General features: G+C 42.2%; 1 protein-coding gene and 1 long non-coding RNA gene across 7 annotated transcripts in view; one reads left to right on the plus strand and one right to left on the minus strand.

Annotated features, from left to right (window-relative positions):
- Positions 1-17,194, minus strand: part of LOC112840233 (uncharacterized) — a 33,544-nt gene that overhangs the window by 9,606 nt on the left and 6,744 nt on the right. The window contains exons 2-3 of one of the 2 annotated variants that reach the window (XR_003212421.2): positions 14,006-14,143; positions 4,136-4,331 (exon numbers count right to left, since the gene is read on the minus strand). This is a non-coding gene — a long non-coding RNA (uncharacterized lncRNA). Of the gene's footprint in view, positions 1-4,135; positions 4,332-14,005; positions 14,144-17,194 lie in introns of those variants that run through there. The other variant, XR_012374646.1, reaches the window with a different exon arrangement.
- Positions 7,127-17,194, plus strand: part of FLACC1 (flagellum associated containing coiled-coil domains 1) — a 38,101-nt gene continuing 28,033 nt past the window's right edge. For 4 of the 5 annotated variants that reach the window (XM_073880183.1, XM_073880180.1, XM_073880188.1 and 1 more), the window contains exons 1-3: positions 7,127-7,195; positions 14,421-14,580; positions 15,120-15,194. In XM_073880183.1, the coding sequence (XP_073736284.1) occupies positions 14,468-14,580; positions 15,120-15,194 (188 nt within the window). In that variant the 5' untranslated portion in view covers positions 7,127-7,195; positions 14,421-14,467. Of the gene's footprint in view, positions 7,196-7,259; positions 7,542-14,420; positions 14,581-15,119; positions 15,195-17,194 lie in introns of those variants that run through there. The other variant, XM_073880186.1, reaches the window with a different exon arrangement.

Here is a 17,194-nt window from a genome sequence, read left to right on the forward strand (position 1 = left end):
CTAGTACTTCTCAGACAACTGAAGATCTCTGGCCAGGGCAACTCCCTGATGTGGTCTAAAGGTGTGAAGGTGATCAGGTTGGACTGCTGGTGCCCGTGACAACAAAGGACCCCTTTCCCTTCCTCTCCCACTCCATCTCCTTTGAGGTCTCCATTCCCATTGTGCTTCTTTTGGAATTCCCTCCTTCCCCTTTTCCTTTGTTCCCATGGATCCAGCTGCCATCTTCATCTATAGGCAAAACGCATTCCTATGCTCTGAGTGGTGCATCCTTTCTGCTCCTTTTTCCAACCCGGTCTGGCCACCTGGTGTCCAGCTTTCCCTGTTGCAGAGGATGTCCCAGCAGGGATTTCTATTGCCATTTGCTGCAACCCTCCCCTTGGTGGGATGCCCCAGTAGAGTCAGTCACCCCATATAAGGTTCAGTCCTTTTTCAGGTCAGTGGGATGCCCCGACCGAAAAAATTGCAACCATGAGTCAGGAGTTCCATTGCCTTTGGTGGGATACCCCTTTGGGAATCAGCAGCCAGTCTTTCCCACTATGGGACAAATTCCCTCTTTTCCTTTGGACTCACTCTTGGGCTATTCTTAAAAAATGGAACAAATGTGATGCCCAAGGCCTGAGAAAAATGTCTCATCTTTTTTATGTAATGTTTCCTGGCCTTAGTACAAACTCCCAGATTAAGAGGTATGGCCCCTCCATGGAACCCTTTCTTATTATTTTCCAGCTTGACCTCTTTTGCCAGAATTCCTCCAAATGGTCAGGAGTCCCACATGTGCGAGCCTTCATGTCATTGTCCCCAAATCCTGACCTCTGCAAAATCTGTAGAATGTGTTTTGCTAGGTTTCATGGCCTTCTGATCCTGCAGATAGCTATCAAACCTGAAACTTTGAGGTTTTGCTGTTAAATGATTAGTTGGATTGAATTCATTGGATAGCTAAGTCATTTTCAAATAAACTCCTAAAGCATTGGTTAATGATGTAGGTCTGTCTCCTTTTGACTTCTTACTGCAGAGAAACTAAAAATACTTGGGTCTGTTGGAAAACATTCTTTGTGCCTTATTGAAAGATTATACTTTGAAAACTGCATGTGCCTAAAAATTATGAAATGTATTCATAAATTTGCCAATCTAAAGAATTTTGGTGTAATAGTTCACAATTGGTTACTACTTAGTTTTCACTGGAGACTAAGGTTCTAAGAGTTAAAATTTTGCTATATGTAATTAAGACTGATGGAAATGACAAGGAAAGCAACTCCGTATGTAAGAAAGTAGGAGACGTGTAAGAAAGGTGTCAGGAATGAGAATACATTTTTGTTGAGGGAAAAAGAAGGTAATTTTGTCCCAAAATGAGACTACTTATGTGGAGAGAAAAGACTTAGGACAAAATCTGAATACAAAAGAAAGCTGTAGGTCTGTGAAGGGAAAGCTCTAGAAAAGAATTTTATGTGTGGTCAGGATGAACTAAGATTGAAACAAATGGTACCTGAACCCTCTGAAATTCAGAAACTCTCAATGAGTATTCTTTGTTCAATGGCAATTATAATTATTTGCATAAGTCCAGTGAGAATCTATTCTTCTTGTAACAAGATACCATTGGAAACATTGGTTATATTACCAAGGTTTTAACTGGAATGTCATATTTGAGAGAGACATGCATAGACTCAGATATAACCAGACAGCTGTAAGGAATTAAGGTTGACTTTATGAAGCCAATAGAGCCCCTTGGAAATGTTGGTCTGGTACCTTGCTTACAGAATTCCCAGCAGCCTTACCAGGTGAGTAAAGAATATCACTTCCTGGGAGGTGCAGGAACCTCAGGATTTGCTGGGGAACCTCGAGAAGAGCAATTTGCCCAAATCTACAGGTATTGCAGGCATGTCTGATGGCAAGCATTTGGTCTGGCTTCTCGCCTCAAGAGTCTATTAAAAGTTCAGCCTGCAGATTCCTTGTGAAAAGTTCCAGCAAAGCAAATTTTAAAGGGTCTCTATGGTCAATCACTATTCTTGTTGAACTTATGTAAATAATTAGGCCAAATTTGTTAAAATTGGACTTGTTTTTCAAATGAATTAGTCTTGATTTGGATACAAAATTTAGTGATTTAGTGATATTCCCAGCATCTTTAATTGTGTTTTCTTTCTTTCACAAATGAAGAGCAGCAGTAGATGTGTTTAAGTCCCAAAACCTTCTGATGAGGGTAATATTTGAGGGCATTCTGTTGACTTACATCTCAGTTTTTACTATATTAAGTTTGACTTATGCTAGTATCAAGTTTTGTTTTTCATTGGTTTTTATAAAATAAGTACCTAAATGCCATAGAATTTTCAAATGAACAAATGTTGCTGTGCAGGTTTGGTAAAGATGACAAAATACAGCTGCTGGGTGGCAGGCATGAAGAGTTTTATTCTAAGAAAATGAGAGTAAAACACACCAAAGATGTGAGATATTAGCGAAAAATACATAAAAGTCAAATAATTTAAAAAGTGTTCCATAACATTTATTTTTCTTGCCTTCTAGCAAAATCACTAAGTTATTTAAAGGCAAGATTTTCACATTATATTTAAACATTACAACAAAGGGCCAGAAAACTTTACAAAATATTTTAATTTTGTGTAATCCACTACCACTTAAAAAGCTATTTCACCATCTTTCAAGGGACTCTCTAGATACACACAGTTCTATACAATAATATGAAGAAGTAGTGCCATGCTTCATCCATGTACCATCTAGACTCATATATATAAATTTTAAGGTAATCAGAATTCATATTGCAAAATATTCTTCAGCCACAAAATGCAGGTCTTGCAAGTACCACTCCATTATATAAGTACCTGTGGAATTACAAATTAAAACATTAGGGGGCGCCTGGGTGGCTCAGTAGATGAAGTGTCTGACTCACTCAGGTCGTGATCTCAGAGTGGTGAGATCAAGCCACCCATGGGACTTCACCCCCAGCTGAGAGTCTGCTTGAGATGCCACTTGATATTCCCTCTGCCCCTCCTCCCACTCGCGGGCGCGTGCACGCAAGCTCTCTCTCTCCACTAAATAGATAAAAGTCTTTAAATAAAAAAATTAAAATGTTAAAAGAAGCGATAAATGGATGCTCGGCACCACTGGAAAACAGTATTTCATTATGCGTGAATCGATGCATCCATAGTGACAACTTTTGACAAGCTACCTTTCCTCTCTCCTCGCTGCTGCTGCTCTCATTCCTCCTGAATTCCAAAGCAGTGTCTGTCTCTGACCTTAGCAGCACAACCCAGAAACCTTCCTAGCATTTAAGAAAAAAATTGTATTCTTGAAGTATAGCTGACGCACAATGCTATGGTAGTCTCAGGTCTGCAACACAGTTATTCAACAATCCTATACATTACACAGTGCTCACCCGAAGTGTGGTCACCATACAAGGTTATCCCAATGTTATTGGCTATCTTTCCTATGCTGTACTTTATATCCCCGTGACTTATTTCTTTTATTACTGGAAGTTTGTACCTCTTGATTCCCCTCCTCTATTTCGCCCATACCCCATCTCCACCCCTCTGGCAACCACCAGTTTGTTCTCTGTAGTTATGAGTCTGTTTCTGTTTTTGTAAGTTTTGTTTTTTGGATCCCACATTTAAGTGAAATCATATTGTATTTGTCTTTCTCTGAAAAGATTCTCAGCATCACTAATCATTAGGGAAATGCAAATCAAAATCACAATGAAATATCACCTCCCACTTGTCAGAATGGTTATTATTAAAAAGACAAGAAATAAGTATTGGCAAGGATGGGGAGTAAAAGGAAACCTCATGTCCTGTGGGTTGGAATGTAAATTGGTGCAACCACTGTGGAAAACAGTATAGAGGTTCCTCAACAAATTAAAAATAGAAATGCTGTATGATCCAGTAATTCTACTACTGGGTATTTACCCAAAGAAAATGAAAACACTAATTTGGAAAGATACATGCACCCCTATGTTTATTGCAGCATTGCTTATAAGAGCCAAGATATGGAAGGAACCCAAGTGTCCATCCACAGATGAAAGGAGAAAGAAGATGTGGGGTTCAATGAAAGATTACTCAGCAATAAAAATAGAATGAAATCTTGCCATCTGGGACAATATGGATGGACCTCGAGGGTATTATGCTAAGTGAAATAAGGCAGACAGAGAAAGACAAATACCTTCATAGCATTTTGACAGTCATCTTTTGTTTTGAAGATAAAGGGTAAGAGGTGTGGAGAAGCATTCCCCTGGATCCTGAATGGGGTTACTGATGAGAACAGATGTTTAGGGTAATGGGTCCTGCTGTTCCAGTGCTGAGCCCCGTAGGTGTTTGTATGACTCCTGTGGCTTCCTGGAGAGGGACCATTTGGGAAGAGCTGAATCAGTCACTTAGCAGAGCACCCTAAAGTGAGATCTTCAAAGACAAGAAGCAATCAAAGGAAACCAAGGAACGTGGAGATAATGATAAGCTCCCCGAAAGAACACTGTCTTTTCCACACCGGGAGTATTCTCAGAGAGCCACAGAAGGCTTACCCAAAAGGAAATCTTCTAAATACTCAACTGGCTGATCACACTTGTCACTTCCTGAGGGCCACAGCATCCCACAAGGTGGTGCCCATTTCCCAATCCAATGTGCAAGCTAATTTTGATGATATAATTGGGTTAAGTCACAGTTTCTCTTTTACTTATTCAACCTCTACTCTCTTATACGTCTGACCTCTCCCACCTCCATGCCAAATACTAAGGCACATTGCTTTGGGGAACATTACTGACAATGTTAGTAGCATCAGTCCCCTTTCTGGGTCTTTGGAAAAAGCCTTTTGCACAATCCAAAGTTTCCCTAAATTCAATCAAAGAGCAGTTGACACTTGGCCCCTAAAAGCCTTCCTTTCCTTCCCCTCTGCCGTTTTGGATCTGACAAAGTTGTACTCATGTCTAAATAGAGGTGGAAAGAAAAATCCTAAGGTAGTGGTAATTCGTGCCAAGCCTTGGCCAAGTCAAGTGACCTCCTTCCAATGCCTGCCTCCTTTGTACCTTCGCTGTTAGCCACTCTCCCCACAAGACCCAAATCCTGCTTTTTATAAATCATGAGAAAGCATTTAGATATAAAATTTCACACAGACTCCAAGTAATATCCAATCTCTAGACAGAGATGGATTTAACTGGATTAGTCAAATCTATTCATTGTTCTTTTTGTGACTTTTTTGCCTCCCTTTTAGTTTTTGAAGTTGGTCTTCATCTAGTCTGCCCGTGGTGCTTGGAGTTGGGGCAGCCAGAGTGTAACCACAAGGCTCCCCTCAGTTGACACCCTGAGATGGGCATGAGAGAAATATGGAAAAAAACCAATTCCCCAATGACATTGCTGAGTCTGCATCAATCTGGTAGCACTACTTCCAGACTTGGTATTTCATGAAACTAATGAACCTTTTTTATTTAAGCCATTTTCATTCAAGTGATGGTTGTATGTATTTGAGCTATAACATGGTCCACCCTTTAAGAAATACTGTTGTAAATATTGGTGGCGCTCCTCAGGGCTCTGCTCTAGACCCTATTCTCTTCTTATGCCCTTCCCCTGTGTGATCTCATCCACTCCCTTGCCTTTAAATATTATTTACCCTGAAGACTCCTAAAGTATTTCTGGCCCATACTCTTCCTCTGAAACCCAAATCATGGAACAAACTCTGTAATGGACATCACCACTTGGGTGTCTCCCTGGCACCTCAAACTCAACATGTCCAAGTTGAAGTCATGATCTGCTCCTTTGAGGCTGTTAATCCTCCAGACTTTATCATCTTAATAAAATGACACTGCCGTCTATTTAATTGCTTGAGCTAGAAACCCATGAATCGTCATTACCTCCTCCTTTTCTTCATTGTGACATCTGATCAATCTCCAAGTCTTATTGTGTCCTCTCCTCTCCATCCTTACTGCTGTTCCCCCAGCCAAGGCCACCACTGTGTCTCATTTGACCACTGCCATGGATTCCTAACTGGTTTCCCTGCCTCCTGACTTGGCCTCTCCAGTTGTTTCTCTACATTGCAGTCAAAATGATCTTTCTGGGGGTGCCTGGGTGGCTCAGTCATTAAGCGTTTGCCTTCGGCTCAGGTCATTATCCCAGGGTCCTGGGATCGAGCTCCACATCGAGCTCTCTGCTCAATGGGAAGCCTGCTTCTCCCTCTCCTACACCCCCTGCTTGTGTTCCCTCTCTTGCTGTCTCTCTCTGTCAAATAAATGAATAAAATCTTTTTTAAAAAATGATCTTTCTGTTCAAAACTAGTCAAATCCCTTTCTTTGACTCTTAAGAAGTCCCTGCTGTCCATTCCCACTGCATCTGGTGATGCCCGTAATGTAAGCTTCTTTGTGCTTTTATTGAATTTATTGTCTGCTTCCCCACCAGTCTCTAAGCTCTATGGAGCACAGAACTGAGGTATATCCCCCCCACCTCACAACAGTGCTTGGTACACAGTAGATAATAAATGTGAAGTCAAATGAATGAATGAATTTATAACATTCTTTTGTAAACTATGGGTTGTGACCCATCAGTGGATCATGAAATCAACCAAGTGGATTTATAATGAGCTTTCATTTTAAATAGAAGAAAAAATAATAGATGAGAATAGTATGTAATAAAGATATTATTGCATGCAACTTTTTATTATAAATGTGTAAAATATATTTCTTATAATGAGTTGCAGTTGAATAAAAGTGAAAGCCACTGACCTATCATAAGCAAGCATTTTTTCTGTAATAAGAAAAAGCAGCTTTTCTGCTTAGAAAAACTTAGGGGAAAAAAATTGTCCAACTCCTTGGTGACTGAAAAGGATTCTTGCCCTAGGGGATTTGTACTTTTACAGATTTCAAAGCCTGAAATTCAAGGAAGAAATTGCCTCTAGGTTTTAGGTTTCTGTAAGCAAAGACAAAAGAACTTAAAATCCTCCACAGATCCTGCCTTGCAACTACGGTCACAGGCCAATTAAGCGTAGGAGTGCTGTTTAATTCTATTTCCTCTGAAAGTATAGCTTAAGCATATTTTGTCTTGTGTCTTGGAGAATTTAACTGGCTGCTTCTCTCAGCCTTCTCTCTTTGAGAGCAGAGGGCCTGAGCCAATGAGGTGCTGCCTTCTGTTTCCATAGCAATAAAAGAAACAAACCTTTGCCTGCCACCTCCCAAGGACAAACCTCACAACTCAAGGCCCAAGTCAAGAGAGTCTGAATGGTAAGCTGGCTTTCTCCTCAGTTTGACTTTCATTGCAATATTGAAGGACTCAAACTGGACTGTCCTTAGGTGGGAAATTTGTACTCATGCCAGTTTAGCCTTTGTGAAAGCCTTTGATTGGATTCACTGAAAGTCTGTCTCCTCGCCCTACACATACTGTGGATTTTCTGCTTTGGCATTTCAATCACTTGGAATGACCACTAACGTCTTGGGTTCTGGAACCTCTGGATTTGATCTAAAATGAATGCTGATTTTATGTTGATGAAAAATAGTTTCTCTTGTGGTGTCTTTAAGACTCTTGACTTGGAAAAGAACCACATGAGAGAAAATCTTTGAGCAGTCCAAGGTAAACTCTTTGGAAAGATGTTTTATTTATTTATTTTTTTTAAGATTTTATTTATTTAGGGGCGCCTGGGTGGCTCAGTTGGTTAAGCGACTGCCTTCAGCTCAGGTCATGATCCTGGAGTCCTGGGATTGAGTCCGGCATTGGGCTCCCTGCTCAGCAGGGAGTCTGCTTCTCCCTCTGACCCTCTTCCCTCTCGTGCTTTCTATCTCTCATTCTCTCTCTCTCTCAAATAAATAAATAAAATCTTTAAAAAAAAAGATTTTATTTATTTGACAAAGAAAGACACAGCGAGAGAGAACGCAAGCAGAGGGAGTGGGAGAGGGAGAAGCAGGCTTCCCACCGAGCAGGGAGCCCGATGCGGGGCTCGATCCCAGGACCCTGGGATCATGACGTGAGCCAAAGGCAGACGCTTAACGACTGAGCCACCCAGGAAATGTTTTATGTAATTTTTTTTGTCTGGTTATTAGTCCAAACCTGTGACCTTTCTGAAGGCTCAGCTGGCTTACTGGTAACTACAGTGTCACCACTGGACACATTCAGTGACACATTTACCACTGAGCCTCAGGTAAAATCATCAGAGAGAAATACAGGAAAGGAAAAGAGTAGGGAGAAAGAATCCTAAATCACACATGAGTGTGCATGCGTACACACACACACACACACACACACGCCTATATTCTTAAAGCCATACAATGCAACATCAAGCACTGTGAATGCAATAGATCTATCTATGCTGATATGGAAATATCTACTAGATATCCTGTTATATAACAAGTCCAAGACATAGTGTGTAAAGTATACTCTCATTTATGTAAAAATTTTTAGGGATTTTATATATATTATATGTAGTCATTTTCATAGAACATATCTGGAAGTATACCCTCAATAAAAGCCTGTTAACAGTGGTTCCTTCATGGAGAGTACTGGAAGTAGAGGGCTGATGTTTAGCTGGTACGTAGTCATTGAAATATTGAAATATTGCCATACTGGTTGTATACAGAGTTGACCCTTGAATAACAATCTTGAACAAGGCCAGGGGTTGGGGCACTGACCCCTATGCAGTCAAAAATCCTAGTATAACTTTAGACCCCTTAAAAATGTTGACCTGGTGGCCTACTGTTGACCAGAAGCCTTATCCATAACATACAGTCGATTAACACATATTCTTTCTAAAAGACTTATTTATTTATTTGAGAGAGAGAGCGCATGAGCATTGGGGAGGAGGGGCAGAAGGAGAGGGAGATTATCCAAGCCCATCAAATGTCCTCCCTGCCACTTTGGTTGCCCAGGTCCTCTTCTGGTCCCCCAGACCTCCTATGATTAAGCAACTAAGGGTTTAATGCCCGGCATAAAGGTAGGAGTGGAGTCCTGCAGGACCCTGTTCCAGCCCTACAGTCCATGTCTATTCTGATTGTTCAACAGTCTTGTCTTACTAGTTGTTAAATATCTTGAGTATTTATCCCCATCGGTGTTCAGCAGGAGAGGCTTTCACTTTTTAAAAGCAAAAGAATATACACCAAGGCATTGTTTACAATAGAAAAAAAAAGAAACAACCAAATGTTCATCAATACACAACTGGCTAAAAATATAATGGGTACAGTTGTAGCATAGAGATTTATACAGTTATGATAAAGAAACTAATCTTAGACTTGTTTTATAGATTTGCCTTAATATAATTAAAATTATGGATTTGCTTTAAATTTGTTTTAAAATATTTGTTTAAACAGATAATCTGGTATTAGAGGAGTGGGCTGGGTATAGATGAATGAGATTAGCCACAAATTGCTAATTGTCCAAGCTGGGTGACAAGTGAGTTCATTATACTGTCTTCCCGACTTTTGTACATTTAAAAAATGTATCCACAGTAAACTTAAGTTTAAAAAACGATGATACGTCTATAGTTAGCAACATTAAAAGAAGCTCATGACATTGTTGATAAAAAGTATATGTAGAATGTATGAATAGTTTCTTCCCACTTATGGAAAATTATATAAATCTGTTTCTTTAGTCTGGAGAGAATTCTAGAAGTTATTAACCAAAATATTTCCAGTGGTCATCATGTTAGTATTTCAGATAATTTTTACTTCCTTAGGCTTTCCTGTATTATGATTTTCTTTACAGTGAGCCTATTTCAATTTAACACACACACACACACACACACACACACACACACACACACAAACCTATTCTTTCTAAATATTAGGAACAAAGCTTCTGTATACAAAAATATCACTAGGGTTTGTAATATTCCTAAACTCAGTTACCAGTTTTTGAGAACCTCATGTGTACAAGGCAGCAGACCGAGAGCTTTTCTGACATGGTCTCATCTCGTGTGCATGACCTCCCAATGAGGCGGAACTCCCATGTCCCTATTTTGCAGATGAAGAAACCGAGACCCAGAAAAGTAAAAGTAAATGTCTTGAGGTCCTGCAGCTATTAAGTAGAGGAGTAATTATGCAAAGTCAGGCCCACCTGACTCCAAAACCCAAGGAAAATCTTAGTAAAGAATGTTGTAGAAGAAAAAAACAAACCCATAATCCTGGTATTCTAACCCAATTTTCCTTTTTTACCATATTCTTTTCTAACTTTTGTGCATATAGGTACATACTTTTACATAATTGTATCCATTGCATATATACCATTTTATATCTTTGTTATTAACCATTTCTTCATGTTCCCACAGGCTTTCAAATAATCTGTTAAAATCTGTGTAAAACTCCCATTGAGTGACTGTGCAATAATTTACCAATCATTTTGGGTTTTTTAACTCCAATTTTTCGTATTATCTATAACATTGTAACAATGATGACATTTTTGCAGTTCCTCTGTGGATCTCCTTCCTCCTTGTCGCGTCGGCCCCTGTGGTGACAGCCACTCAGTTTATCAGTCAGGCCATAAATATTTATCCAGGACCCACTGTGGACAAGTCGCTGGGCCACGCTCCATGGGGACACAGACAATGACCTGGTGGAGTACCGCCCTTCAAGAACCGCACAGTGCGGTTGGTCAGGCAAGAAATAGAATAAAGAAGGCAGTTGCTGGGAGCTGGCCTTGGCCTCTCACCACCTGTGCCAGGGACTCCTGCCAAGTCGCCCAAGCTCAGGATTGGCTCCTGTCCTCTCAGGAAGCAGATGCCAGGTCTGAAGCAGCAGCAGAGCTTCCTTCTTGCCACTGCTACCTCCGCCTTGCAGACTCTCACCTGAATTCTAGCCCTTGTGGCATCGCCTTCTCGGCCTGGGTGCCCCACCCCAATTGCCTCCCTGACCCTGTCTCCCTCAGATCTCCTGACTAGGCCCCCAAGCACACAGAACACAGCTAGATGTGGGGGGCCCTGTCGCCCGGTCTTTAGGCGCAAGCTGTTTACCCAGTCTCTTGGCCGGGGGGCACGCTGGGCCCAGACCTCTGGCGCAGCCCATCCGGCAGGTCTACCTCCACCTGCACATCCTGCCTTTCTCCCAGGGCCGGGTCTCCTGCCCTGGCTCCACAGCCCACTCAGCTCCCTTTCTGATGGCTACCCTCCTGACCACAAGTTCCCCAAGGGCAGGGTGCAAGCGTGCAGTATCCCGCAGCAACTAGAACGGTCCTCACGGCAAGAACCTGTAAGTCTTTTTGCTGTTATTTATTTTTTTTAAGATTCTATTCATTCATTTGAGAGAGTGAAGAGAGACAGAGCACAAGCGGGGGGAGAGGCACAGGGAGAGGGAGAAACGGACTCCCCACTGAGCAGGGAGCCTGACATGGCACTCGATCCCAGGACCCGGAGATCATGACCTGAGCCCAAGGCAGATGCTTAACCATCTGAGGTGCCCCAGTGTTTTTGTTGTTAAATGAGCATTTACAGGCAGCCCAGGAGTCACTTCATTTTGAATCTGTTTCTTCATCTGTAAAATGGACTCTATCTTATGGTTACCTTTGGCTCTAAAAGTCATTAAAACATGCAACTGGGTTTCTCAAGCATTGGTCACGTTACACAAAAAGGTTTGTTTCATTTTTCAGTTGATTCTTAAACAAATTTATTCCAGTGTGCTATTGGAAACCAGCCACTGACTTAGAAATTTGAGATAAATCTGCTGTCGTTGTAATCCCTCTGTGGTTCTGTTGGTTCTCCTAACATTTTTGGGCATTGGTTTTTATTTTCTATCAAATAATCCACTGATATCATTTAAAAAGTAAATTGTGTTATGAGTTTATTAATGAAAAGTTAGCATTTCTGCTCCCCACCCCTCACTTCTCAGTTCTACTCCTCGGCATCCTCCTTAGGGGCAACTATTTTCAACTCTTGAAGCTATGTCTTTTGGAATTTAACTTCATACTTCTCAATAATTTGCGCCCACTCCATTTGTTAATTTTTCAGTTTGAGCCAGTGTCTATTGACTTCTTGGTGTGGTAGACAAGGATTTGGCCCTTATATGCCCTCCCTCCCATCCCCTCCCCCTCTCTGCCAATTGTAGTCCCAATTCACTTTTTGGTTAAATCACTATTAAGTGTTTACATTAATATATATGAGTGTGTACCTTACTATAACCATGTTTACTTTCTTCCATAATATTTTGTAACCTGGAGTCATTATGCAATTTTTATTTTCTTAGGTTTCTATGTTTCTATTGGTAATTTCACCTCAATTGCTCTGTTTCCTATTACAACTGCTCTGTAACAAATGACCACAAGTTTGGTGGCTTAAAACAACACCAATTTATTCCCCTGCAGTTCTGAGGTCACATGTCTGAAATGGGTCTCACTGGGCTAAAATCAAGGTGTTGGCAGGACTCGGTTCCTTCTGGAGGCTTTAGCAGAGAATCATTTCTTTGCCTTTTCCAGCTTCTAAAGATGCCCACATTCCTTGGCTTGTGGCCCTTCCTTGATCACTCTTACCTCCTCTTCCATCACCACATTTTCTTCTCTAATTCTGACTCTCCCTTTTATAAGGAGGTTTATGATTACCTTAGGCCCACACGGATAATCTGGGATCACCTCCCTTCTCAAGATCCTCAACTTAATCATAGCTGCCAGTCCTCTTTTTGCACAGGTTCCAGGGATGGACACATGGACATGTTTGCAGGGAGGGCTCACCATCTGGCCTACCACATGCTCTAACAGACCTGCCAGAGGCCTGTCCGTATTTTCCAACAATCCCCCAGGTCCAAGTCCCGAGTCTCGGGGGCCTTTGATGCATGAATTAGTCCCTTCTGGTTTGTACCCACTTTGCAGGCGTGTAGGCTTCAGCTTCCAATGGCGTGCTGAGTGGGGGAGTTATTGTGTCAAACTTACGTGGACAACCCTTGTACAGTTCTGTCTTCTCTCCCACTCTCCCTGTTCTTGTCAAATTAAACCTGTTTTAATCCTTGAATCAGGAAAAAAGCCAGTCCTTCCTCCTATGTGTCTCTTTTGCTCTCACACGACCACCACACTCACAACACTTATGACACCAGATGTATGTGGGTCTTCCCCCACCAAGCAATTCTCTACAACATCACCTGGGAGTCCTATAATTTACCTCAATTCTGACACTCTACCTGTAGGTAGCTCCAGATCCCACAGGTAAGGACTCAGTCCCGCAAGACTGCACACCACGCCCTGCCCCATCTGCCAGAGATACCAATTGCAAATCCATGTTGTCATCTGTGCTTCTGACCCATCAGTTATAGATCAGAGGTTCTCATGACCCCTTCCTTAGGTGCAATTAATTTGCCTAGAACAGCTCACAGAACTCAGGAAAAGAAGTTACTTGCATTTACCAGTTTATTAAAGGATATGATAAAGGATACAGATGAACAGCCAGATGAATCAGTACATGCAGTGAGGTCTAGGAGGCTCCCAAGCGCAGGGGCTTCTGTCCTCATGGAGTCTGGGTACATCACCCTCCCAATGTGAATGTGTTTGTCAACTCTGAAGCTCACCGAACCCCATACTTCTGGGAGTTTTATGGAGACTTTCTCATGGTATGATCAGTTATTAACTCCATTTCCAGGCCCTCTCCCCTCCTTGCAGCATGGGGGCAGGGACTGAGGCTGAAAACTCTTAACTTTTTAATCATGTCTTGGTTTTTCGGGTGACCAGCCCCCATCCTGGAGCCCACCCAGAGTTGCCTCATTAGAACAATGATGCTCCTAGTGTTCTTATCACTTGGGATTCACGAGGGTTTCAGAAGCCCTGTGTTGGGAACTGGGGGCAGAGACCAATATATATTTTTTCTAGTATCTCACAATCCTATACTATCATTTTAGTGGCGTTCTGGAAAATAAAGAAGATAAACAAGTGTGATCAAGCCTCCCTGTTTATCTGATAGTTGTCTTCCATGCGGACATTTATAATAGGGATTTTTTGGTTTTGTTTTCATGGAGCCAAGAAGGAAGGGTTTTGATCTATAATTCAGGCAGGTGAACAGGAAGGAGAAACTAGGACATTCACTTGCACTATAATTTGAGTAACAGTTAATTTTCTAGGAAATTCTGTGCAAGACCTACCGTAGAAACTTTTTCTTATTTCGGTGAGAGCTAGTGTAGCCTGACGGAACAAGGGCTTGGGAGTCCAGTAGACTTGTGCTTATTCCCAGCCCTGCAACTTGCTACCTCTGTGATCATTCTGAGCCTCAGGATCTTCACCTGTAAAATTGGGATAACAATAATCAATCATTTGTTGTGCATCTGGCTCACAGTAAGCACTCAATGGTGGCAAAATTTAAATTGCTTTCCAGTCAAGTCTACGGGGTACCAAAAGGTGAGATGTTATTCTATAGTCAAGACCTTGCACCAGAGCAACAGCTCCCAGAATCTACCATCTGTGATTTGGACCTTTGCTGGGTCCTTCCTAATTTGTTTCTAAGTGTTTTTGCTTTGACTCTGAATGGTGTAACCCTCTGCTGTTACTTTCCCACTTCAGCAAGAGCCTCCTGATCTAGTGGCCAAGACCGCCTCTGACCTCCTGCCATGTACCCCAACCCTCTCATCTACTGCACCTGCTGGGACCCCTGGAACTTGGGACCACGGAAGCTAATCAAGACCCCTCGGCCACCAACCAAGACCACCGTAGGGAAGCCCAAGTAAGGATAAGGATGGAGATGGACCTGGGGACTAGGTTTCCATTTGTAGGCTTTTTTCTCTTACAATATTTCCAGTCAACTAGACAACAAAATCCCAAGAAGACCAGAAAGCCTAGTTTTCCACAGCTTTTCGAGCCAAACTGTTGGCAGCACATCACTCTTGCCAGTCCTCCTTAGGCTCAGTGTCATTTTTTTTTTCAGTGTCATTTTAAATGAGGAAATCTCAGAGTGAGTGCAGCACGGAAAGGGCGACTTCCAACCAAAGGGCCCCAGAGCCCCCCATGGGGGATGAAGAGCTTTGGGAGCTGGGGGACAAGCTATGCTGCCAACCCCAGGTCCCCCGGAAAGTGAACCGCCTCAAGTAAACCTCCTCCTGCTAGAGACTCCCCAAGACCTTCCTGACTTTAAAGATTTCAGCAGTTGGAACATGTAGTCTAATTTTGGGTAATCATGGCCATCTATGATTAGCACTGGGAGTGCTAAAAGAGGTTTCTGAATTTCTAATTTTCTCTCTTCCATTATTTATTTTTCACTTTCAGGCTAACTCCTCTTCCTCCAGCTGCAAAAAAACAAAGTTGTGTTCAACCAACAACAAAACCTGTTGTTGCCCCAAAGTGAGTATTTTTACCTCCATGGGGGCAAGAATTACCAGAATCTGCTATGATTTCCCCCAAACCTCAGATCCTACATGTAAACTGTGTGGCCCTCTGCACCCACAGCTTTCAAAGTCACAACAAATGAGCTCTCTAGGGTGCCCCTGAGAGCAGCTATTTCCTGCCCTAAAAGGAAACAATATGCGATGCACATCATAGGCAAAGAGCCTTGGGGAGACTCCCTAGCATTTATGGTGGTGACTCCCCTTTTACTTGTTACTTTTCTATGTCTACGGTTTTCTGTAGATTGCAGATCTGCTTTTACTCAAAAATTAAATTTTTATCCATATTTTGTAAACTTAGAAGTATAACTTACTTTTAGCCCTTTGCATGAATCTTTGTATTCAATGTCTTTATTTATTTGGAAAATATTTATTGAGCCCTATTATTTTGTGGGCATTATTTCAGGTGCAAGGAAACAACAGTGAACACAGCAGAGTCTCTGCTCCTAGAGTTTACATTCTAGTGGGGAGAATAGATTTATACAAGTTCATACACTCAATGCATCAAGGGCTAGGTAGAAAATAACACAGGCAAAGGGAGGTGGGGATGCTGAGGGTGGGGTTGTGATTTTATATAGGGAGTGCAGGGCCACCCTTGTGTAAAAGGGACAGCAGAAGCCTGCTGATATCTGGGGCTAGCACTCCTGGCAGAGGGAAGAGCAGGTACAAAGGCCCTAAGTGGGAACCCGTTTGGCACATTTGGTCTTTTCCAGGAAAGCATAGAGACCCATGTGGCAGCAGTGGAGGGCATAAGGAGACAGTGGTGGGGAATGAGGTCAGAGAAGCAATGGAGAGGATGAACATCGATGGCAGAATAATGGCCCCCCAAAGACATCCACATCTTAATCCCCGGAAACTGCGATTATGTTCTGTTACTCATCAAGGGGGAATTAAGGTTGCAGATGGAATGATATTTGCTAATCAGCTGACTTTGAGATGGACAGATCACCCTGGATTATCTGGGTGGGCCCAATGTCATCACAAAGGTCCTTATGCTAGAAAGAGGAGATGTGATGTGGTCATTGGCTTTGATGGAAGAAAAAAGGCCACTAGGAACACAGGAAGCTTCTAGGAGCTGGAAAAGGTGAGGAAACAAATTTTCCTGTGGAGGCTCTGGGAGGATTATAAGCTTGTCAACACCTTGATTTTTAGCCCAGTGAGACCCATTTCAGACTTTGGCCTCTAGAACTGTAAGGTAATGAGTTGGTTTTGTTTTAAGCCACTGAGCTTGTAGTAATTTTTTGCAGCAGCAATAGGAAACTCATACAGTAAAGTTTTCTGGACAGTGTAAGGACTCTGGCTTTTACTTCCAAAGGGACAGTGTATTCGCTGCTAGGCCCGCCATACCAAAACAAACAAGCAAGCAAGCAAACAAAAAAACACAGACTGTGTGGCTTATGCAACAGAAATTTATTTTCTCACAGTTCTAGAGGCTGGAAGTCAAAGGCCAATGTGCCCACAGGGTTGGTTCCCTCTCGGGACTCTCTCCTTGGTTTGTAGATGGCCACCTACTGGCTGCCTCTTCATACGGTCTTTTCTTTGGGGGTGCACATCCCTGGTGTCTCTCTGTGTGTCTGACTCTCTTGCAAGGACACCAGTAAGGTTGTATTAGTGCCCACCCTGAGGGCCTCATTTAACTTAATCCCGCTCTAAAGGCCCTGTTTTCAATACTGTCACATTCAAAGGTATTGGGGGTTAGGGTTGCAACATATGAAATTTTGGTGGACACAAATTTTCAGCCCATTGTAGATGGGAAAACATCAGAGGGTTCTGAGAAGAGTGACATGATCCAACTTGCATTTTGAAAGGACTGTTTTGGCTACTATGTTGAGAATGGACTACAGTGACCAAGGGCAGAAGCAGGGAGGCCAATTACATCTTATCTAGATGTAATTCTGGGGACCCAAGCAAGAGAAGATGGTGCTTAGGCCTGGTGGAAACAGCACAGGTGGAGAGAAG

The sequence above is a fragment of the Callorhinus ursinus genome, unplaced genomic scaffold (assembly GCF_003265705.2).
Source record: "Callorhinus ursinus isolate GAN/ISIS: 27379988/994484 unplaced genomic scaffold, GSC_fseal_2.0 scaffold2, whole genome shotgun sequence".
Lineage (NCBI taxonomy): Eukaryota > Metazoa > Chordata > Mammalia > Carnivora > Otariidae > Callorhinus > Callorhinus ursinus.